General features: G+C 36.0%; 2 protein-coding genes across 2 annotated transcripts; both read right to left on the bottom strand.

Annotated features, from left to right (window-relative positions):
- Positions 1-17,053: 17,053 nt before the first annotated feature.
- Positions 17,054-18,816, bottom strand: LOC121990482. Its single transcript, XM_042544608.1, has 2 exons — positions 17,869-18,816; positions 17,054-17,528 (listed from the first exon to the last, which is right to left on the bottom strand). The coding sequence occupies exons 1-2, from the start codon at positions 17,907-17,909 to the stop codon at positions 17,195-17,197; spliced, it is 375 nt and encodes a 124-aa protein (XP_042400542.1). The 5' UTR covers positions 17,910-18,816; the 3' UTR covers positions 17,054-17,194.
- A 5,710-nt stretch (positions 18,817-24,526) lies between these two features.
- Positions 24,527-25,400, bottom strand: LOC121990483 (CASP-like protein 1E1). Its single transcript, XM_042544609.1, has 2 exons — positions 25,052-25,400; positions 24,527-24,950 (listed from the first exon to the last, which is right to left on the bottom strand). Exons 1-2 carry the CDS (start codon positions 25,375-25,377, stop codon positions 24,611-24,613), a joined length of 666 nt encoding a protein of 221 aa, XP_042400543.1. The 5' UTR covers positions 25,378-25,400; the 3' UTR covers positions 24,527-24,610.
- Positions 25,401-25,752: the final 352 nt, after the last annotated feature.

The following is a 25,752-nucleotide window of genomic DNA, read 5'->3' on the forward strand; positions in this document are numbered from 1 at the left end:
CAAGACAACGGAGTGTAATTAATCCATCTCTTATCCTCGTGTATGTAAAGGATTAATAATAACATTTTACATGCTCTTATGAGCGCTAATTAACAAATAAATGTGTTTTAAGATATATATTAATTTGTTTAAAAAAAATGGCGAAAGGTAATTTCTTAAGCATGTAATTTTTCTATCCAACAAGCATTAATCTTCGAGGATTAATAGACAAGTTAAATCGATATGAGAAATGATGTGATAATGCAACAATAACGATGCAAATGTATATTTACCCCTAGGGGTGTAATCGAGTCTAGTCAAATCAAACACTTGAATGTTTGAGTTTGACTCATTTATAATCAAGTTGAGCTCGAGCTTTATTTAACGAATATATTCACGTCTCACGAGCTTAATTATTCGAGTTTTTATCGAGTCTAAACAAGTTTAATAAATATAAATTATAAATTTAAATATTCAGTAAAAATTAAATTATATATTTAGATAAACTTATAATATTCTTATTAAAATTTATAATTTTATTCTAATAAATAAATTTAATATGTTTGTTTATATTTTTCATAAGTAGAGCGTAAAATGTATAAATTTAATATCAAAATTATTATTTTTTTATTTAAAAGTTTATTCATGAGCTTATTCACGAGTTAATGAGCCGAATATTGTGAAATTTGAGCTTGGTTTGTTTATCTTAACGAGCTTCATTAAACAAGTTTTAATCAAATCGAGTTTCGAATAACTCATGAGGGCTTGATTCATTTACACCCTTATTTACTCCGTGCTATAATGGTACGGTGGTAAGCATACCTTGGAATTTCATAAATATCCCAGGTTGAAAACCAAAAAATTGTTGTTTCATGTTTAAATCATTGGGACCGGGCTGATCTAGAGATAATTTTTTACTGAGGCTAACAGAATTTTTTTACAATATAATAAATATATTTAATAATAAAAAGTTCAATTCAATATCATAAAAATAATAAATTATTAAATTAATAAATTATAAAATTACTATTAGACTATTGCTTATTGAAGCATTGGTTAACACTTGGTAACATATTAACATTGGTCGTGGGCCTCGTGGTTGTCAGATAAGAAAGAGGAGGTAATTGCATCATGTGGCTTTTTATCTTTTGAAAACACTACAATATTTACTCATTTTCAATTGTTGAAAAGATATCTTTCTCGATATATATGACTAAATTATCATTCATTCACTCATCTCTCATTCTGTTATGTAAATCAGTCTTTATCATCTTCATTACAGAAAATACTTTTTCAACAAAAAATTCGTTGCAACTGGTAAAATTAATGTTATCTCAATCAGACAATAAACTAATAGATAAACTTGATTTTTTTAGAGTTTCAATTATTTTCTGAGCAAGACTTCCCAAAACTTCAATAGTTCAATTCTAGAAAAATTTGGATCTTGTAGTATAGTATGAATAAAATTCTGAAGTTATTGCTCAATAACTATATAATTATTTGTTGAGAAGCCCTCAGGATATAAATCACAAAGACGAACTAGTTTCTGAATATTGAATTCAGAATAGGAATTTCTTGGATGAAGACATATTATACAACTAAGCAATTTTGTGTCAATTCTAAAATGCGAGTATTCATCTCTTTAACTAAATCAACAACCTAATATTGTAATTTGCAACAATAATAATTAATAAGTAAAGAAAATCTTATTGGCGAATATAATAATAATAAAATTACAATTTTAGAAATAATGTCTGCTAGAAAATCTCCACACAATAATAATGTAAATTGGTGATAATTTGTCTTCTACGTCTACTATGACCACCAATCAAACAATTATCTTTCATATTCGGCGTTTGGATCTCATTCAACTCACAAAATGTGTTGACTTTATTGTATACCATCCTTCTTCCCTAAATATTTGAAATTGATATTTCACACTCTCAATCAAACTTATGACTTGGATGATATTTTGATCCTTTTGTTATAAGACAAGTGACAACTCATGTGTCATTTCCAATATCATCTTCACCAAGTGCAAAATGAAAACAAAATCATAATTCTCTATTTTCTGAATCAAACTTTTGACAACCCTCTACTATCAAAAAGAATTAGAATCAACACAAATATTCTCCAACACTTGTGTCACCGAAGGCCATATAGATAATAAATGAGTCAATGTCAAGTAGTGTGATCCCCAACAAGTATCTCATGGCCTTACTAAATTAGTTTCTTGATTTTTGCCACTGTCAGTATTAATCTCTCCACCCTCCAACATTGCAACAATCCTATCATGTTCAATTTATTGGTGCAATTTCTCCTGCATCAAGGTTGACCAAGTTGACTAATTTTGAGTTGGCTTAAGCTTGAGTCTTAATGTTTGAGTTTTGATGTTTGACAATATATGAAGATTACTGGTGCAATTGTCCATATGGGAGATTCACGATCAAAGGTTGACTAGAAGAGTCAAGTAAGTCAAGATTGACTGGATACTTGACTAGGAAGTCCTAAATGAAGGTTAAGCAAGGGCAAGACCAATGGAAAGGTTGGCATTAGATAAAGATCCAAGTGGATCTATGTTAACTGAACACCGGTGTGGAAAGTCCTAATGAGTTAAGTCGGACAGTGAGAAAGTTCTGGTGAGTGAAGTCATACCATTTGAAAAATCCTAGTGAGTGAACTTAAGTGATGAGATATCCTGGTGAGTGAAGTCAGGCGGAAAAATCCTAATAAGTGAAGCTAGGTGATGAAAAGTCCAGATAAGTGAAGTCAGGTGACAAGTCTCAGTGAGTGAAGCTAGGCAGTAAGAAAATCCTAGCGAGTGAAGTCAGGTGACATTTGGTGTTTGGAAGTCTAAGTGGGTCATGGAGGACCGGATACTTGACACGAGACGATTAGTCCAAGTGAGTCAAGGTTGATCGAGCACTTGACACGGGGGAAAAAGTCTAAGTGGGTCAAAGGTTGACCGAAAACTTGGCAAAAGGATAAAAGTCCAAGTAGGTGAAAGGACTGACCGAACATTTGGTAACGAAGTCTCAGTAGGTTAAGGTTGATCAGATGCTAAGCAATGAGGAGTCCATACAGGTCACAGTTGACTGGATGTTAGATTTGGAACCCCTAGACTTGAGTTTCAGGAAGTTAGGGTTGGTCAATTGATCGGTTAATCAATTGAACCAGGTCTCAATCAATCAGTTGATCAATTGGGAGAGTGTTGTAAGCAAAGGCAGCCTAATCGATCATCGATTGGGGGAAAATTTCACAAGCACAGAAAGGTTCCCAATCGATCAACCAATCGATTGGGCTACTCCCCAATCGATCAATTGATCGATTGTGGCTAGATTTCTTGCAATCACGCTAGGAAGCCGAAATCGATTGGTCAATCGATTCTGGAGCCTTCTGTAAGAGCATAAAAGGTTCCTGGATCGATCAGTCAATCAATCCAGCTACTCCCGATCGACCAATTGATTGGGAGATGATCGTTGCGCAGGATGTAGGGTTTCAACGGCTGTGATCGCTAGGATCTGATGTAGCAATTGATTGAGAGCAAACTCAATCAATCGGGAGCCCTAAAAAGGCTGATATAAAGGCGACGACGAGTTCAAACGAAAGAAGACTTTAACTGATTATTCTCCACCATTATCGTTGGTTCTTAAAGCTTCTTGGAGATAAGTGTTATTGCATTTCCAAAGTTCAAGAGGTGATTATAAGTTACAAGAGATCAAATAAAGAGTTTTTATTGTATTTATATACATTTACTTCTAGTTTTGAGTTGTATTCTTGTGTGAGATTGTACGAGATTTCTCCACCTCCGGATTATTCTAAGGAGTGTTTTCATAATGGAGATTGTGCTCGAGTGCGAATTTTTGGATCATTAGCAGAACCTCACTACTAAAACATTTAGGTTTAAAAAATCTCTCCAATCTACATAAATAAATAATTAAAAATAAAGTCATATATATTATGTAATTAAATCAACATTTGCAATTAATGTAAAATTAAGATTAAAATTAAATAAATAAATATAATTGTCTAAATTATAGTTCCCTAATTTCAATTTAAAATTTTACATTTTTTTCAATCACAACAACTAGAAATTTATAATTTAAATTTTTTAATTTCTATATTTTAGAATTCAAACCCTAAAACCCCTAATTTAAATTGAAATAAAAAATTAATACTAAATTCCTAATAACCATATATCCTAAATACTCAACTACCCAAATTGATTTTATGCACTTTTAAATTTAAATACACAACACAATTATTTAATTAACAATATCAAAATGATAAGAATAATAAAAAAATAACCTTAGTGTACAAATGAACGCCAAAGAAAAAGAGTAGCCATCTTTATTTTATAAACAAATAATTCTAATTAATTATATAATCTAGCATCCCCCCTCAAACTCACGATGCTACAGCCAGAAGCATTGAGAGTTTGTCAGATAAAATCCGGAAACGTGAAGCGGAGTGAGCCTTGGTAAACATATCAGCTATCTGTAGTGAGGAAGAAACAAAAGGTAGTGTGATAGTGCCAAGCTGTAGATGATGACGAGTAAAATGACAATCTATCTCAATATGCTTTGTTCTCTCATGAAAAACTGTATTGCGCGCAATCTGAATGACACTCTTATTATCACAATGAAGAGCAGTAGGATTTTGAAGAAAAACTCCCATATCTGCAAGCAACCAACGTAGCCAAACAATCTCACAAGTGGCGGTAGCCATGGCACGATACTCAGCTTCTGTGGAGGATCTAGAAATAACATCTTGCTTCTTGCTCTTCCAAGAGATAAGAGAATCTCCAAGAAAAATACAGAAGTCGGTGGTCGACTTACGATCCGTAAGATCACCCGCCCAATCAGCATCAGAATATGCACAAAGTTCTAACGAGGAAGTAGAAGGGAATAAAAGACTCTGAAATTGAGTTCCTCGAAGATACCGAAGAATGCGAAGAACAGCAGCCCAATGAACTGTGGTCGGTGCAGTGACAAACTGACTAACCACATGTACAGCATATGCAATATCAGGACGAGTCACAGTGAGATACACCAAGCTTCCCACAACTGTACGGTAGAGATTAGGATCAGGCAAAGGAGAACCATCTGAAGGAGAGTACCTAGCATTAGTCTCAAGGGGAGTGTCAACTACCCTGTTGTTAGTGAGATGTGCACGCTCAAATAGATCAGCTATGTACTTTGACTGAGACAAAAGATAGCCTTTAGGTGAAGAGGCAATCTCGATCCCCAGAAAATAGCGTAATGATCCCAAGTCTTTCATAGCGAAACAATGAGTTAATTCAAACTTCAAGGACTCAATTCCATTAAAATCATCACCGGTAATAATCATGTCATCCACATATAAAGACAAAAGTATACGACCTGTACGCGTACTCTTGACAAATAAAGCTGAATCATGATTACTGGAACGAAAGCCAAGTGAGGTAATCACCATGGAGAACTTCGCAAACCAAGCACGTGGCGCCTGTTTGAGTCCATAGAGAGCTTTGCGAAGCCTGCAAACTTCACCAGAACGGTGAGAAACTCCAGGAGGAGGCATCATATACACTTCTTCTTGAAGATCACCATTCAAGAAAGCATTTTTGACATCCATCTGAGATATTTTCCATTGACGAGCAGAGGCAACAGCAATCAACATACGAACAGTGGTCATTTTAGCAACAGGAGCAAAAGTTTCCTCATAATCCATGCCATATTCCTAAGAGTAACCTTTAGCAACAAGACGAGCTTTGTACCTTTCGATAGAACCATCAGATTTAGTTTTGATCTTATAGACCCAACGAGAACCAATGGCGTATTTTCCTGGTGGTAGGGGTACCAAATCCCAAGTATGAGTATGATGCAGAGCAGTTAATTCCTCGTCCATAGCATTCTGCCAAAGAGGATTACCAACAGCTTCTCTATAGGACAGAGGCTCAGAAAGACGATGAACAGAAGCAACAAAAGAAGCAAAGGAAGTGGAATAACAAGAATAAGCAAAATCGGGTAGTCTAGTAGACTTACGAGGACGTGTAGACCGACGAATAGGATTGTCCGCAATCTCTTGAGGTGATAGAACAGGCGCAGGAGGGGGAGGTGGAGGTGGAGGTGGAGCTGGAGCTGGTGTCTCGAGAATACCAGATTCACTGAAGCTGTCATGTGGAAGAGTAGCCGTGGGGGAGGCTTCGTCGGTGTCGGTACTGAAGGGATCAATGTGAATAAGATCTGCATGAGTCATGTCATGTGATAGAAGAGGTATAGAGAAGAAAGGAATATGCTCAAGAAACACAACATGACGAGAGACATATAATTTTTTACTGACTGGATCAAAACAACGATATCCCTTTTGACCAACACCATAACCAAGGAAGACACATAAAGCAGACTTAGAGGACAATTTATCACGTTCGATGTGTGGTCGAAGAACAAAAAAGGTACAACCAAAAACACGTAAAGAGGAATAATCAGGAGCATGACCATACAATTTTTGAAAAGGAGACAAACCCGAATTGTGAGAAGTTGGAATCCTATTAATTACATGAGTAGCAGTAAGAACTGCTTCTCCCCAAAAAATACTAGGAACATCTGCAGACAATAAGAAAGAACGGGCTGTCTCAACAAGGTGTCTATGTTTTCTCTCTGCAATCCCATTTTGTTCAGGTGTTTCTCAACATGATGTTTGATGTATAGTACCTTCTGATGCAAGTAAGTGAGAAAAAGTATTGGAAGTGTATTCACCTCCCAAATCACAACGAAAACACTTGATAACTGCTGAATGTTGAGTTTTGACAAGAGCTTTAAAGTTATTGAAGATTGTAAGATAATCAGATCTGTGTTTCATAAGATAAACCCAAGTATAGCGAGTGCAATCATCAATAAAAGAAACATAATATCTTGATCCCCCTTTTGTAGTAACAGGAGAAGGCCCTCATACATCAGAATGAATAAGATCAAAAGGATTAGGAGAAAAAGATAGACTTCTATTGAAAGGTAGTGCAGAAATTTTTGCTAGTTTACAACCACTACAATCTGAAATATCATGACTTTTTAAAGTTCCTAATACTCCAGATGAAGCTAAAAATTGTAAACGAGAGGCTGAAACATGACCTAGACGAGTATGCCACAAATAAAAATCAGAAGAAGAACGACTCAATCGGAAAGATGACAAATCGATACTAGAAGCTGCAACATCTGGTACTTGAAGCTTATCCAAAACATAGAGTCCCCCTTGCCTACGACCTATCCCAATCACCTTCTGAGATTGCGGGTCTTGCACATAACAATTGGATGAGAAAAAAGAGATTAAATATCCAGACTCAGACAATTGACTAACAGAAACAAGATTAAGTGTAAGACTAGGAATAAAATAGACATCGGGAAGAGATAAGCAAGTTGTAACAACAGAACCAACACCTAATAATGGCATCGGAGTACCATTAGCCGTCATAACTGATACAGATGAATTAGAAGATAAGGAGATAAAAGATGACAAGTTAGGTGACATATGATGAGAGGCTCCAGAATCTAAGATCCATAAAGAGGAAGATATACCTGATGCACTAGAGGATGACAAACCTATATGAGAAGAAGCAGACATGGCAGAGGGCTGTGAAGCAAGGAATTGTTGAAACTGCTCAAGCATATGCGGATCTAAAGAGGGGGCAGCCACTGCATTACCAGACTGTGGTTGATTACTAGATTTCCACGAAGCATTATGATGTTGCAATGGTGGGGACTGAGATCTTTGCTGCTGATGTTGTTTACCTTTGTTCAATAGTAATGGACATTGAGACTTCCAATGTCCTTTTTCTTTGCAATAGGCACACTTATCAATAGAAACCTTCGAAGTCGACCTACTTTGATTATGTGGCATAGATCGTTGTGGTGTTGCAAAAACTGATGGCGTAGATGACGCAATAGTCTTCTTATCAACCTGGGACTTAAGGCGAATCTCCTCAGCTAGCAATTCATGTACTACTGAATCAACAGAAGGGAGATGACTACGATGTAAAATTGTTCCACGCAATCCTTCAAAGTCATCGCGAAGAGCCATCAAGAACTGGACAAGACGTTGTTCTTCTCTACGAGTATTGCGAAAACACCAAACAAAATCAAGTATTGCGAAAACAAAAGGAACCCAATCAAAACTGTACGATCCGCGAAAATTGTAGATCGAATTAACAATGATTCAATCAAATTATCAAAAAGATAGAAATAAAGGCTCTGATACCATGTAGAAATTAACGCCAAAGAAAAAGAATAACCATCTTTATTTTATAAATAAATAATTCTAATTAATTATATAATCTAACACTTAATTATGAATGAACAATGGGCAATAGGAAATAAATATGAAGTTTTTTTACGAGTCTTGGCAGACTGAGCACTGAGCAGTCTGAGCAGCGGTGGCTGACGTTGGGCGGTGGACCGATGATAGCAAAGAGAAAAAGAGATAGTCGAGAGGCAGACAAGGAGAGCACTAGAGAACAGTTGAACATGGGTTCTAAAATCTGATTTTGGAATGATAAATCGGTCAAACTAGGGGAAGGAGAGAGTCAAAGAGGAATTGAATTGTTGGCCTGGCCGTAGCTTACCGACTGCAAAGTTAATAAGATGATCTTTTTTTTTACATATGAGAAATGATATTCATCTAGAATTTTCATCTAGAAAATTCATCTAGATAGACACATAAATGATGGGCCCACAAAAAGTGAAATGGTGGGTCTCATCATTTATGTGTCTATCTAGATGAATTTTCTAGATGAAAATTCTAGATGAGTATCACAACTCTTTACATATATAAGGAGTTAGTAGAACTATCCACTAACTCCTTTATAAAAAAAAGGCAATGAAAACCACGAACACAGACTCTTAGAACGATCTACTAACTTCTTTATAAAAAAAAAGGCGACAAAAATCACGAAGACAAAAGCTCATTCTTCCTCATTTCCTCCTTGGACGTTGGTCATGGCTCATCGCTCACGGTTGGGACTCCGTCTCTTGGTGAGGGCCGAGGGCAGTCGGCCCCATCACAACCTCCATGACTCCTTCTCTAGTGGATCTTAGGTGTGGATTATTGTCACTTGCACTTCTAGATTTATCTTAGTGTTCGAAGGAAAATCTATGTCGGATTGGGCCGGTCGGTCACCTTCAAAACTAGTTGGATCGTAAACTTGAATATGTAGAAATTTTAAATATATATATATATATAAATTGAATTTGTTAAATATGAAAATTAAATATTATTTGCATAAACTTAATTGCTTATAATTTTAAACAAAATATGTTAGGAGAATATATACCGTGACTCATGAACAAAAGAAAATGAGGACCTTTTAACAAAATCTATGTCGGGTTTCTCCTTTGTTTTTACCTTTATTCTTAAATGATATTTTTGATGGAGAAAAAAATTGTAAAATTGATATAGGGAGATCAAATTTTCTACTTTTTATTTATATTTTATTAATATGTATTTTTATTTATTAAATTTTAAATAAAATTTTCATTCTCACATTATATAAGAATGTCAAATAATATTAGCCATTTAATAAAAATCATAATAAAATTAAATAATATTGGTCATTTAATAGAGAAGTAAAATCATATTAATTCCAATATCATAATAGAAAGCAATATAGTGTTTATTATTATTTTTTTAATATTGTCATATTGAATGATCTAGATTTATCATTTTCCGTCCATATTGTTAGAAATTATGTTAAAATCATTCAATTATAATACATCTTATATATTCTTCTCAACAAAATTAAAGTTCAAAAATTATGATTCATAACTATGATTTAGACTTCAAGACAAGACTCCAAAATTTTCAAATAAATATCTACTCTATCATATAAATTTTTTTCTTTCAAACTTACTTTTTCTAGCTTTTGTTGAGTCATAAAACTAAGATTATGAAAGTGTTTTTACTCGGAGAACCCTTAAATTTAACTTGCCTTTGTTAAATCACAGCGGTTCTAATATGAATATGGAATTTCCATTGATATAGGTACGTAGGATCCGAACAAGTGAATTTCTATACATATAATATAAATATCTAATGTATAAATAGTTTAAAATAATAAATAAATAATTAGATAAGAGTCATCTTAAAAAATAAAAATTTGTGTCGATAAAAAAAATTAAAGAAAGATGAGCTGATTTGATATTTTTAAGCATTATCAGACTATCATAAAAAAATAGATTTTATTTTATTTTTTAATTCGTATCATTAGGTCAGAGTAAATCAAACACGGAAGCTTTGAAGTTTTGAGTACTTTTTATTATTTTTACATGTATGTTGAGATCATTTACATGTGTTTCGTTGCTTGAGTAGTACAACATGAAATTATTATAGGATCAATTTAAAGGAGTTTCTTGGGAGAATGTTCAAGCAATTTCAAATGATACAATCAGTTAAAGCGTTTCGTCTGAGGGCATCTTCAATAATTAAATTTTTTCATAATTTTTTTTTAATTTTCAATATACGACATCAATATCACATAAAAAGTAAAAAAATCTATTACTCTCCACAATTAAAAAATCTTCAAATAACTTTTTTATTGGTCCTATATAATCTTCAAACATCATATCTACATTTATTATTTGTTTTCATTTAATATCTATCTCTATATAATTTTTACTTAATATTTTAATTAATTGATTTTTAATTTAATTTAATTTATTTATAATTTTTAATTAATAAATTAATTAACTTATGATTTTTAATTTAATTTAATTTATAATTTTTATTTAATATTTAATTATCTTATGAATTTTAATTTAATTATAGTCATTTGTATTTTTTAAACTTATCAAATATATTTATTTTCCAAATATATTTATTTTTAAAAGAAAAGAGTACAAATTTCACCCTTCATGAAATAAAATATTATAATTAAATACTTCATAAAATTATTTTTTAATTATTTAAAAAGTCAAACATGGAATATTTGTTTTTCAATAATTAATAGCTCAATCTCTAAGAGAAAAAAATAGATTTAAAAAATCGAACTTGCTTTGAACTAAAAACTCAAAATCTCACTTTCACACTCGTTAAAGCATTTTTGTTGAGCTTTTTTAATTTTACCAATCTTTTAAAAAACTTACATTGGAGATTGCTCTCATGTCAACAAAACATAGTTACGTTATTGTTTAGAGGGATCACTTACTTGTAAAATAGTTTGAAAAAAAATATTACAAATAATAATTTCCTCTTCCATTTCTAAGCTTAGTGAGAGGCCCACGTGAAATATTAATTATGGGATGAGAGTCAATTATACAATGGAGAGCATGTTTTATTACTTTGATATTTCATGTTCTGTCTGGAAATAGCTAACAGAAGGGGACAAAATTATTTATAAAATAAATAAATATCTTAAATGTGTGCAATTAAAAATAATAATAATAAATAAAATGAAATTGCCTTGTATTTTACCGTCAAGAAAAAAAAATCACATTTTTCGCAATGATATGATATTTTCTATTTTAAATTAACTACTTATATATTTATTTCTAAATTTTATTCAAAATAATTTTTATCAATAGAGATATCTTCCATCTTATAAATCTACTAATTTAATCATTAGTCGATTGATCAAAACAGTCAAATCAAATAAATGAATCTAACTTGATTCTGTTTAATTTTGATCATCATCAGTGGCCTGATATCAGCCCTCTATCGATTGATGTCATCAATTAAGTCTAACAATCAAATCCACTTGCTTCTATATTTAGTTTTTAAAGTCATCAGTCGACTAATCAAACCCATCAATTGACTAGTTCCATCAGTCGAGCCTAGCAATTAAATCGACTTACTTCTGTTCAGTTTCTAAAGTCATCAGTTGACTGATCAAAATCATCAGTCAACTGATAGTTGATTTTGAAAAACATAGATCTCTGAACATGCTCCATTTTGCAATAAAAATTATCTAGTTTTGATATCCGAGTCAAAAGTTATGACATTCTAAAGTTTGCTCTGTCTCGTTTATGTCAACTCCCTATTGGACTTCTGACTACTAAGTGTCTGGTCAACCGTGACCTACTTGGATTTTCTATCTCGTGTCAAGTATTCATCTCCCAGTTGATCCACTTTAGATTTCCCATCTCGTGCCAAGTGTTTAGCTTCCAGCTGAACCATTTTGGACTTAACATAATTCCCAACTAGGTCTAGCCCCGCTAGGACTTCAATTACCTAGGCCTCAACTATGACTTTTATTGCCTAGTTCTCAACTAGGTCTTCCACCGCCTAACCCCTCTAGGACTTCCATTACCTAGTTCCCAACTAGGTCTTCCACCGCTTAGCCCTATTAGAACTTCTATTGCCTAGTTCTCAACTAGGTCTTCCACCATCTAGCCTCGCTAGGACTTCCATTACGTAGCTCCCAACTAGGCCTTTCATTGTCTAACCCCACTGAGATTTCCATTGTCTAGTCGCACTAGAACTTTAACTGCCTAGTCTCACTAGGACTTGCACTGCATATTGATCAAATATCGAAACCCCAACTCGAGTCAACTCAAGCTTGGTTAACTTGGTCAACCCTGACCAAAGATCGATTGCACTAACAGAGGTCACTCCTCTCAGGTCACCCTTGACTTGCTCTGAGCCTTCGCTCAAGCATTCGATCAATCGAGGCTACTCCTCTCCTCTAAGAATTTTTCACTATTTAGGATTTACTCCCCAGGATTTTCACCAAGCATTCGGTCACCTTTGAAATATTTGGATTTTTTTTTCACTTAGAGTTTACTTCTCTGGGAGCCCCCACCTACTTTCCGCTCGGCTAAGCAACAGACACAGCAGACTATCTTTCAACATCCTTTTGGGAGCTAGTGTCTCTGACAGGTGGCATGGTCAGACAGAGGATCGTACGGCGGAAGCTTCCACTGCCACTTCAGAGATATGCTCGGCCCATTAAGGTACTGTGTCAGGGACACTTTACTGACAAGTCTTTTCAGAGAAAGCTTTGAGATGTGTGACCACCTTGGGAAGTGTGCACGTACGCTACAGGAGCTCTATATAAAGGAAGTCTAAGCATCGGCGAGGGTATGCGTTACATGCGATATTTACTGTTGCGCTATAGTCTTCTTGTTGTTCCGCTATTTGCTTCTTCTTCTTCTTCGCCAGAGACTGACTTGAGCGTCAAACGACCATCGCCAGGGACCCCTTCCCTGGCTCGGCACTGACGCTGCTTGTGTTGCAGGGCGGAGCAAAGTCCACAGGAGGTCAGCAGGAGCGCCACATCCCTAGCATCCATCTCATCGACTTTCGGATAAGATCATGTCCAAATAAAAATAATAATAAAAAAATAAAATGAAATTGCCTTGTATTTTACGGTCAAGAAAAAAATCACATTCTTCACAATGATATGATATTTTCTATTTTAGATCTAAGTCCTTATATATTTATTTCTAAATTTTATCCAAAATACTTTATACCAATAGAGATATCTTCTATCTTATAAATCTATAATTTTTTTTTATATATTTTTAACATGGAACTTTGATTGTATTCTCAACTATCTTCCCCTCAATCGAAAAATCACCATTATTCTCATAGTTCGAGCCTAATTCCCTCAAATATCCGTTGAATTGAGGTCACTCCTCTCCGATCACCTGCTCAGGCCTCTCCTCAAGCATATGGTCAATTGAGGTTACTTCTCTCCTCTAAGAGGTCACTCTTCTAACACTTTTTCACCACCTTGGGTTTACTACTTCCCCAGACTTTCTAGGTCTAAACCCTCATAGATTTATTTTTGGGTTATACCCAAAATGTCTTATATCAATATAGATATCTTCCATCTCATAAATCTATGATCTTTTCATGCATTTTTAATATAAGATTTTAATTGCATTACCAACAATCTTTTCCTCAAATGAAGAATCACCATTATTCTTATAGTCTGAGCCTTCCTTAAGTATTCGGTCACCCTTGACCTGCTCTCGACATCTCCTCAAGTATTCAGTCAATAAAGGTTGTTAGGACCTGTGTGAGATAGAGGAGGTGAATAACTTTGATTGTTTCTCGTAGTTGTTGTGTGCTCGTTGTTCAATGTGCAACGGAAACTTCAATCAACTTGGACATCACATGCATTACACTATAATTTTACTTGATATCCACATCTTTGAAATAGCTAATCTAAGGGTCTGCTTCTCGCTCACATCATCCACTAAAAATTTCCTCTTTCTTGAAAACCTTCCAAAAATGGAGAAGCCTCTTACCAACTTAAGTTCAAGAATAAAAAAAATAAGAAAGTTAAGACAAATATAATTGACTTTTCAATCAAAACATTGCTTGCTTGATCTCTTGTAGCTTGGAACTGTCTCCTGTTGGTCTATAAATTCAGCAACACTATCCTCTAAAACCCCTAAGAACTGGCAACAAAAAACTTCTCGAAACCCCTCCTTTAAAGATTTTAGGACGGGGCTGATTTTTGCCTATTAGTCGACTAATCTTATCTATCAGTCGATTGATATGCTCTCCGACCGTTGAATGACCTCTGAACTTTCTAAAAACCTGTCTGATTTTGTTGATAATTCAAACTTCAGTTGATTGATTTAATCATTAGTCGACTGATCGAATCAGTCAAATCGAACAAATGAATTTGACTTGATTTTGTTCAATTTTGATCATCATCAATGGACTGATATCAGCCCTCAGTCGATTGATGTCATCAATTAAGTCTAACAACCGAATCGACTTGCTTCTATTTAGTTTTTAAAGTCATCAATCAACTAATCAAACCCATCAACCGACTAGTTCCATCAGTCGAGTCTAGCAATTAAATCGGCTTACCTCTGTTCAGTTTCTAAAGTCATCAGTTGACTGATCAAAATCATTAGTCAACTGATACTTGATTTTGACAAACATAGATCTCTGAACATGCTCCATTTTGCAATAAAAATTATTTCGTTTTGATATCCAAGTCAAAAGTTATGACATTCTGAAGTTTGCTCTGCCTCGTTTCTGTCAACTCCCTGTTGGACTTCCGACTATCAAGTGTCTGGTCAACCATGACCTACTTGGACTTTCTATCTCGTGTCAAGTATTCATCTCCCAGCTGATCTACTTTAGACTTTTCATCTCGTGCCAAGTGTTCAGCTTCTAGTTGAACCATTTTGGACTTAACCTAATTCCCAATTAGGTCTTCCACCGCCTAGCCCCGCTAGGACTTCAATTACCTAGGCCTCAACTATGACTTTTATTGCCTAGTTCTCAACTAGGTCTTCCACCGTCTAACCCCGCTAGGACTTCCATTACCTAGTTCCCAACTAGGTCTTCCACTGCTTAGCCCTATTAGAACTTCTATTGCCTAGTTCTCAATTACAACTTCTATTGTCTAGTTCTCAACAAGGTCTTCCACCATCTAGCCTCGTTAGGACTTCTATTACGTAGCTCCCAACTAGGTCTTTCATTGTCTAACCCCACTAAGATTTCCATTGTCTAGTCGCACTAGAACTTTAACTGCCTAGTCTCACTAGGACTTGCACTGCATATTGATCAAACATCGAAACCCCAACTCGAGTCAACTCGAGCTTGGTTAACTTGGTCTAGGGGTGATTGCACCAACAGAGGTCACTCCTCTCAGGTCACCCTTGACTTGCTCTAGGTCTTCCCTCAAGCATTCGATCAATCGAGGTTACTCCTCTCCTCTAAGTATTTTTCACTATTTAGGATTCACTTCCCAGGATTTTCACCAAGCATCCGGTCACCTTTGACATATTTGGATTTTTTTTCACTTAGAGTTTACTTCTCTGGGAGCCCCCACCTACTTCGTTCAAGGCCACTATTCCACCCAACGATATTGTCCACATTGAACCTAAGTCCTTATGATTTTTTTTAGGATCTATCTAAAAGACTTTATATCAATAGAGATATTTTCCATCTTATAAATTAATGATTTTTTTATATATTTCTAATATGGATTTCGACCGTATTCCCAACATTTACTTTATTTTTCATTAGCACTCTCTAACTAAAGAACATAAATTAGTGGTAAGAGGAAAGATAAGTTTTTCAAACACTGAGGGTTCGATTCTTACCTAGCGTAAATAAATGTCTACGACGCTCGAATCATTCATGGTGTTGGACCATCCTAGTGGCCCATCTATGCTTCTCGGATTTACTTGGTGGCCAGGGGAAATTTCCGTAAGACCAAGACGACCACCTCCAAGTGAATAAAGGATAGAAATATCTGGAGACCTGAGTTTGAAAAGAAAATAACAAGTGGCACAAGCCCTTGGTGCTATGATACGATTGTAAGAGGTGGAACGAGCTCTCTAGATAACGCGAGGGTTTAAATCTCACCCAAGTCACTTTACAACTGAAGAATTTGAAAAGCTTATAATGTTGGAGCGTTTGTTAGCACTCATCTGTACTTTTTCATTTATTCCGATAGTCAATGAAAAATTCTCAAGGGGTCGGATCAATCATCTCCTGATCATATGCGCTAAAATTTTGAATTACTAAAAAAAAAACAAGTGACGTGAGTGCACATTAAAAATATATATATAATGTTACAAACAAAAAAAAGAACAAGTGAACAAAAATAAACTCGACCAGCATTAATACAAAGCTTGCTTAGGGTTGACAATGGGCTTAGTGGGATGCATTTTCGATGAGTATTATCCCATTTAAAATTTTGTTAACCTACTGTTCAATATTCTTTTTTTAAATATAAAATTATAATTTGACTTTAGAGGAGTTAACTTGAAGGTGTCCAATAAGGTACCGTGGTTGTGTATATATATATAGAGGGTCTTGTATTAACTTCTTAAACTTCAAAGAGATCTTCTCATTTAATTTCAATTCGTTGCCTAGGAGTGTTTAATGGGGCAGTACGGCGGCGGTTTCGACGGAATGCAATACAACGGCGGAGGCAACGTGGAGGCAGCGGCGCCGCCGAAGGTTCTTCCGCCCAATGGCTACGCCGTAGAAGGATCTCCAGCGATTCTGAAAATCATCGATCTCGTCATCCGCGGCGCCGCCATCTTGTTGACGTTGATATCGGCGGCGGTGATGGGGGCCGCCAAGCAGACGGTCACAATCAACGATAACAACGGCTACAGAGAGGTCGAAGTAAAGTCAACCCAATCCGCCGCCTTCGTGTAAGTTCACAAAAGAAAATTACATTTTACCCCTTGTCTCTTATTAAGTATTAACTAGTCGTGTGGACCTCACTGGACTGAAATTTTCAAAATGAACCTTGAAATATTCAAATTTACTTTTTGCATGCAGATACTTCTTGGTGATCAACCCGCTGGTGTTCGCTTACTCGGTGGGCTCGCTGGTGGCGTCGATCCTCAGGCGAGCGGGCGGAGGCGGCTGCCTGAAGTTGCTGTTGGCCATCGGCGATGTGGTGGTGGTGGCGATGCTGTTCTCGGCCAATGGCGCGGCGGTGGCCATCACCGCGTTGCTGGAGAAAGTCCAGAAGAGCGAGCTGGGAGGATACAATGAATTCTGTAGCCGCCTCGTCGCCGCCGTCGTCCTCTCCACCTTGACCGCCACCCTCTACGTCGTCCTGGCAGTGCTCGGCGCCGTCGCCCTCCGGGGATCTAATTAATCAATTACGTCGTGTTAAAATCGCTATTGTCTTTTAATTAATTTCATTTTGTGGTCTGTGCGTGGACAATCTTTTAATTGATGTATGGAGCAGTGTGGTGATCTTTTTTATTAAAAAATACCTTCAGTTTTCTTATTTTAAATCTGTTATTATTTTACAAAAATTAAAAGGACGTTTTTATTTCCGAAATAGTCAAAGGATTCCTCATTTTATATCAAAAGAGCACCTCAATCCATACGACTGTCCAGTAAGAGGATTCATCTCCGACTTAAATCTTGAATTGGTCGAGTGTGTTATATTACTGTTCCTGTCTAGAAGCTGAGAAGACGAACCTGCCGGTGTGACGTGTCTGGAAGGTTGACCGCATCCTCATGACCCAGTCGATGAGCTGTCCGCTACGTTGACCAGATCGTCAGAAGTCCTCCTCCGGTCAACTGTACCTGTATCCAGCGACCGGGTCCCCCCGGTCTCTGGTACCTCGGTGCTCGAGGCGAATTCCACAAATGCATAAATATCCGGATAATGATAGAATATTGAAATAAATGCAAAGAAGGTACGAGAACGTACCCTGGCCCAGGGGGGCGCCCTCGGATGGATGGATGAGCTGGTCGAGCTAATGATCAAGTCGTCGTGGCCCTGGATCCGGAAAGCGGCATGTAGGTCGAGACATAATGGCTCGTAGGCCGATACGCGGCACGCAGGCCGGATAACACAGATAGCTCATAATCATAAGAGATGCACAGAGTGAAACCCAACGACTCAATGGCCGGAACAACCTCGGCGCGATGGCTGGAATAACCCAAATAGTATCGAGCTGCGACTATCTGGAAGGTGACGATATCCACTAAAGACAGCGGCAGTAGATGCGAGATGGGGAAGCTGCGGCTGTCAACGGCGACTGTGGCCGCGGGAAAAGGCAGCGTTGGCTGCCGGTGGCGGCTATGGACGCGGGGGAAGGCAGCAGTGGCTACCCGCGGCGGCTGTGGACGCGGGGGAAGGCAGCAGTGGCTACCGGCGGCGGCTGTGGCCGCGAGGAGGAGTCAAAATCGGTCCAGTGGCGGCGGCGGCGATGAAGCCCGGCTCCTCTTCCTGTTGGCGGCGTTGGGGTGCGGACCGGATGAAAGGAGGGGGAGTAGAGAGGCGGCCGGCGCCGGCAAGGAGGGAGGAAGAATCTCTTCCTGGCGGCGGACCAAAAAACGCGAGCAGCAGAAAAAACCCCATCTTCACTTCTCCTCCTTCTCTCCCTCGCGGCGGCTGCCCCAAAACCACGAGCCTCTCCCCTCTCTTTTCTCCCACCCGTGCTTGCCTTAATCCCTTAGCATGCATAATGACGGAAATGCCCCTCTACTTTCTCCTATCTCCTTTTGAGCCCCTTGACCTATCCGTATCAATTACGAATTATAATTGTTGCAACATAGATAAATAAATTTAAAATTAAAATGATTGGGAGTCTTTAAAAAAGTTTTAAATGATATTTTTTTAGTATGAAACTATATTGTTATGATTTCCATTTCATAATTACTTATAGATATACGAACGAGGTTCGAATTTATATATTATGTGACCTATGATTTAATCAAGTCAAAAATAATAATTTTTTAAAGTTTAAGATTTAACATTTACGTAGCAGCAACTATCAAATTAGAGATAGATCCAATAATTAGAGTTGAGGGGCTTGACCTTAATGTAATAAATTATATACTATTATGAAAAATATAATAAATTATATAGATATATAACCAAAAAAATCATTACATTATACTATTCAATAAAGTTGTGCCTTATGAAATTTTAAAACATAAAATTCACCTATAATAGAATCTACATTTATATCTTTAATTAAATCTCATTCAATATAGAGTGTCAAACAATCTTCAAGAAAAATCATCTTCCACTTTATTACAAAGTGTCGTCTTCACATGCTTCATTGCTAAAAAGTCTTACTAACTCAGTAGTGGCAGTCAAAATAGATAACATCAAAATAAGATAAATCAATCTAGTCAACATAACATATATACCTTTGACCGCCCACTATTAGTCAATTGCTGACACAACTCAATAAGTGAAAACCCCTTAAAGTTTTGCATCATACCAAATTTATAATGTACCAATTCATACTCTAAAGTAATGATATCTTGATTTGTGAAATCTGCAGGATAAAACTTCTTGGCAAGAATTTGTAAATATCATCACTGATAATTGAGTTAAATAAATTTATAAGATCTAAAGTTGTACTAAGAAAAAGAAGTTCACTAATGACTCATTGAACTGAATATTTAACTCCATCAAGATAAAATCTATTGCTATATTAAAAACATCAAAGTGGTAATGATGTTCAACTATAGTTTGTTAATGAGAATGACCGATCTTATATGGGCAATCAAGATCAGACGCATCAATTTTATTTCTCAAACAAAAAACTTTCACTTTATGAAGAAATTCTTACTACTTGCATTCTTTAAGTTTTGGTAGTAGAGACAAATGTAATAGCAGTTAAAATATCTTGAGATTTTCTTTAAAGAATTTGACAAAGAGTATATGTTATTTTCATAATTTTATGAATTAAGTGCAAAATGAATACAAATTCAAAACTTGTCATGTTTTTGTTTTTGAACTTCAATCTTAATTCTTTCATTTGGAGAATATTCACTAAGAACTTCAAAAACTTTACAAGTTGCAACGTTCATACCTATCAAGCTTTTTACTAAGTCATATTGAGAACTCAAACGAGTAGCTTCTGTCCATTATAAATTACCAATCTGATTGGCCCTACTTCTAGAATCACATTCTTCAATTACCAATATATGTTATATTTCATTTCTTTGTGCAATATATATGTAACTCAGCAATACAATTAGTAGAAGAAGTGATAATATTAACAATATTGTTCAAATAAGAAAAGAATTCCCAAGTGACACTAACATCCTTGACTGCAGAAACTAATGTTTAGTTATAGTTGATAGGCAAAACAATGGACATAGTATGCATAAGAACAATCTTTGAGAAATATAATAATATATGAAGTTCATTTCATGTGACATGTATATTGATAACATCATCATATCCTTAGCCGCTAATTTTCTTAACTTGTAGGTCATGAAGCACAAGAATATTTGATATTTCTTTTTTCAGATTCAATGAAGTAGTGTCACTAACACTTTTGATGACAAAAAAATATTTCTGTGAAAATCTCATGATTGTTCACAAAACTTAAGATAATGTTCATTTGCTCCTGTTTAGATATATCTCGTGATTCATCAACAAGAATACAAAAGAATTTATCTTCAACTTTTTTCACGAAACATCTAGCGTACTCTATTAGCCATAATATGTAAAATATCTTTATGAATTTCTGGAGCGATATATTGGCCATTTTTTGGAGTATTATGAAGTACAACTTTATTAATTTCCACACTTTTTTTTTGCAAAATATCACTAATTTAAAAAAATTCTCATGATTAGATAAAGATATAGATTCATCATTATCTCTAAAGGTACAACCTTGAAATGCTAGCTAGAGAATAGTGACAATAGGTCCTCAACGATTTTCCTCATTTTCCTCTTTAGCTTGAATGAGCATCATATTATCAATATGTTGAGAGAGTCTCATCAAATTTTAAGTCTTTCTCTTACACAGTATGAGGTGAAGAAGTTGCAGAACTAATATAGGTAAGAAATGCACATATTTTTTTTCTTGGTTTATCCTTTTACAATTGTTAAATCTTTCATTGATCAGTGTCAAAATATTAGATGAATTAATATCATTTTGAAAAAGAAAATAATAAAAACAATATACCTTATTTGTTGAAGATAAATACTCTAACCAATGAAATTTCTAGAATTATTATTTTTTAAATCGACGATTTTAACTTCTAAATTTTGTAGTCGGATACTCCAATATATCAGGTTGATAAGGTCTCATCTTTATATATGAACGTCTTATCTCATCTCATATATTAACATGATATTCACATATTTATTTTTTTTTCTCGAATCTCATTCAATACAAGTAGAGGATCACTGATAGTCTTCACTAGAAGAATAAATTGAAGTAATTTAAACACTAGAATAAGAAGACTAACTAGATTAATGTTCTATTGTAGTAAGAATTAAAGTGCTTTCATTAATTTTACAATATCTCTTTTTAAAGAAAGAAGGTATTAATGTCTTTAGCTTTTTTGTAAATAGTTCAAATTATATCCCTAAATAAATAATCAAATAATAGTTCATTAATGGCTCAAAGTACAATAATCTTTTGGGTAAATTATAATCTTATTCTAAAATAAAATCCTAAAAGCTAAAGGCAATGGAATTGAAAAATAATGGTATTATTTTGATCAGGAGTTGTTGGTATATCTTTTTCACCCCACCAGCAGTAAGGGCACGAAAAGAAAACTTGATCGGACCCAGGGGGCCGCTAAGGTGGCGGTTCCACCTTTTGCAACGAAAAGAAAACTTGATTGAAAAAATTAGTAATTTGAGGCGGATAACATTGCAAAGGGACAAGGAAATAATGCACAGGGATCGTGAAATTGGATATTTACGCCGACAACAAGATTTAATAATGCAATATCTTCAATTAAGCTCCACTCCAAGTCAGATTCCTCCTGATTCTGGTGATACTGGTAAAGATGATGATGATGAGAGTGATGGTGATGGTTCTTCATGATTTTTTTTTTATGTATGAACGTTATTTGTTTCAAAATTACTATTTTTTTAGCATTTGTTATTTGATTGAGTTTATGAATTCTTCATTTTTTTTTTATTTTTGATTAGTAGTATTAATTCGTTTCAAATAGGATTAGTGAGGCAAAAGAAAACAGTGGAAATTAAAAATCATGTCGGATGGCCAAGAAAATCTTTACATATTAAGTTTTATATTAATTTATATGATTTTTTTTTTGTTAAAAATGATATTATATGTTTGTTTTTTTTCTAATGTGGGAAAAGAAGAAGAGAGTATGGAAGAAGAAGGAAGTGTCTACCATGGAATGGTAAGAGAGTATGGAAGGAGAAGGAAATGTTTACCATGGAAGAAGAAGATGATCTTCTTTTATATCTTTCCATCCTGTTGAGACTTATTGAATATTTTGTAATATTTACTGAATTTTATTATAGGATATTTTGTGAAATTGTTTATTGTGACAAAAGGTGAATACGTTCGTCCCCAGCGTCCTCGCTAACCCGTCCCAGGGTCAACACGGAGGAAGTAAATCACGGGCGGCTACTAACCTTCGGAATAGTGACTAATACATAAGGGAGGTATTTATCTCGGCTTTACCGAGATTCGAACCTCAGATCTCATTGTGTTTTGTGAAATTGTTTATGATACTTGTAGAAGTTGGTTTGGATCTTGTTGAATTTTTTTGCATTGGTTATGTTGTATATGGTTTTGTTACGTGGAATTTAGTTAATTGGATATTTTATGATCTTACTTCGTTGTTGTTACTTGTTTCTTTGTGTATTGTATGATTTGAAATTACGTCGTACATAGGTTTCTTTGAAAATATGTTATCAATTAATGTAGAAATGGGGAGGTTATGTGAAAAATGTTTTTGTTTTGCGACATATTTTACAACGAATACTTTTCGTCGCAAAATTACCATACCTACAGTGTGTATCGTAAATTTGCAATGAAAATAGTTTCCGTTGCAAATCTTAGACGAAAAGGGATTTGTCGTTGATTTTCAGCGAGAATATATTTATTGCAGAAATTTGCGACAAATCCTGCTTTCGTTGTAAATCTACGATGAATCTCATTTTCATTGCAAATCTGTGATTAAAAAGGAATTCGTCGTAGATTTATAATGAAAATTTATTCGTCATAAATTTGGCGGCAAAAATTTTTCGTTGCAAATTTGCGATGAAAACGGGATTCATAGCCAAATCTGGAACGAAAATAACAACGAAAATTTACTTTTGTAAATTTTAATTCATCGCAGAATTGATGATGAATTTAGATATTTTCATCATCTTTTTTCAAAAAAAAAAAAATCGTCTCGTCGCAAATTATTTTTGTGATCGTTTTTTTTTCTAAAAAAAATCATAATAAAATTTGTCATAAATGATCTATTTTTTTTAGTGAAATAATGGTATTGTAATCTTATTTTACAAGTGCTGTGAAATAATGACAACCCAGCAAAATCAAATTATAAATCATTGTGAAGTCGACGCTTTGGCAAAACCAACGCTGCAACGTCCAATGCTTTGGCAATTAACAACGAAGCGGTGGCTTGCTTTGGCTGCTCGACGGCGACCGTGACAACAGGAATTGGGAGGCGATTGCGAACATGATATACTAGAAAAGAGAAAAGAAAATATTATAGATTTAGGATTACCTGTTCAGTTGTCCTGTAATGTCCTCAGAGAGATACGCATGCGTCGCGAGGATCAGTGCGACGATGTAGTGGTGGAGTCACTCCACGGTTGGACAGATCCGAGCGATGCGCCTTCGCGGTGTCGTCGGATGGCCCACGCTGCGTGTTGGAGATTAGGAGCGAATCGAGCGACGTGATATACACAAAACAGAGAATAAGATGTTTCACTTAAAAATGTTCTTTCGGCCTGTTGGGCTGGGCTATAGTATGTGACGGATTCAGAAATTCATGTATGGAGGGTTGATTTTTACGTGGAACAAGGGACGGTATCTTCTATCTCCATCGATAAAATCTTATACTATTAGGAGTTCCATCACCGACAAGAAGGGGGCGACCGCTAATGCTGCCCCTCGGCTATAGTCCAACATAGCACTTAAACAGATTCATCTTTGGGAACCGATCCCCTGATAAAAAAAAAATGGATCAGGATGAATTACTCATAATTATGATTATGATTCAATCGTAATTAGTTATGATCTTTTCTTAGAGTCTCTGTAAAATTATAATTTAGATTGGAACGACAACGACTCCTGGCAATATTGGAGATGTGTTATTTTACAAAACAAATTTTAACAAAAAAAAAAAAAAAAACGTCCATTTGACTTTTGCCCATCATTATTTATTCATCGTCAACCATTAACTACCTTCACAAAACAAACCACAATGATTAATTTTAATACAACAAATAATTAATTAATTATTTAGATCTACGTAGGTTGACGGCCCCGAAAACCACCAGCAGCACGTAGGCGGCGGCGGCGACAGTGGAGAGCCCGACGGCGACGTTGACTCGGCTGCAGAACCCGCCGTAGACATGGCATATCTTCGTCCATCCCGCCAGCTTCACCTGCCCGTTCGCCAGCACCACGCTGATCGCGGCGGCCGCCCCGTTCGCCGAGAGAAGCAGAGCCGCCGCCGCCACGTCGCCGACCGTCAGCAGCAACTGCACGCCGCTCAACTCGGCTCTGTTCAGGATCGCCGTCGCCAGCGAGGCCACCGAGTAGACGAACACCACCGGGTTCGCCACCAAGAAGTATCTGTTACAATTAATAATATATTAAAAATATACAATTTTTTTTAATAGATACTTAACGAAAGGATCCATGCCCTCGGTGAAGGTTGAAAGAACTCGTCTCACACGAAGGCAGAGGAGTAGGTTGACTTGGTCGTGTAGGGTCCATTGTAGACCGTGGCGCCGATGATAGGGTCATAGTTGACGACGACGGCGATATTCTCCCTCTCCCTGGCAACGCCCATCACCACCGTCGATATGAAAGTCAGCACGATGACGAGGCCGCGGAGGACAAGGCCGATCGTGAACAACGTTGACGTCGGAGATCCGGCGGCAACGTACCTGGGAGGAGGAGTCGTCATTTGCTTCGCCGACGAATACTCCACGTTGCCACCGCCGGACTCGTAATGCACTCCGTCGAAACCACCATTAGGTGTGTATGACTGGTCCATCAAGTAATGGAGAAATGAGAGAGAAGGAGACTTATGGTAAAGTATACTCAAGTCGATCGAGGCACCATCAATTAATATATAGAGGCGGATGCATTGACTTAAGGATAAGTCAAAGTCAAATTTGCATGATTCATGCGCTCTTCCATCTCGGGACGGACTGTCGTTGGCCTCACGTTTTTGAACCCTTTTTTTCTCCACTTCACAAGCAACGGCTAGTTTTTTCATTATTTTTCACGAAGAAGAATATCGTGATCTGTAGTTGAACCATTTAAAAAAAACAAAATCTTCCGTTATTGTCAAAGTCAACCAGTTGCCCCAGCGGGATGCCAGCTGCGAATTCAGTTGCAGGTAATTAATGCCCATCGTGTGTATCAA

This window comes from Zingiber officinale, chromosome 6B (genome assembly GCF_018446385.1).
Source record: "Zingiber officinale cultivar Zhangliang chromosome 6B, Zo_v1.1, whole genome shotgun sequence".
Lineage (NCBI taxonomy): Eukaryota > Viridiplantae > Streptophyta > Magnoliopsida > Zingiberales > Zingiberaceae > Zingiber > Zingiber officinale.

What these genes read in the sequence shown, in the direction of transcription:
- LOC121990483 (XM_042544609.1), bottom strand. Translation starts at nt 25,377, where the DNA reads ATGGACCAGTCATACACACCTAATGGTGGTTTCGACGGAGTGCATTAC. An exon ending in ACCTACTCCTCTGCCTTCGT is followed by an intron (nt 24,951 to 25,051) that starts GTGAGACGAGTT and finishes TAATTGTAACAG; the next exon opens with ATACTTCTTGGTGGCGAACC.
- LOC121990482 (XM_042544608.1), bottom strand. Translation starts at nt 17,909, where the DNA reads ATGAGGATGCGGTCAACCTTCCAGACACGTCACACCGGCAG. An exon ending in CAGACACGTCACACCGGCAG is followed by an intron (nt 17,529 to 17,868) that starts GTTCGTCTTCTC and finishes TTGATTAATTAG; the next exon opens with ATCCCCGGAGGGCGACGGCG.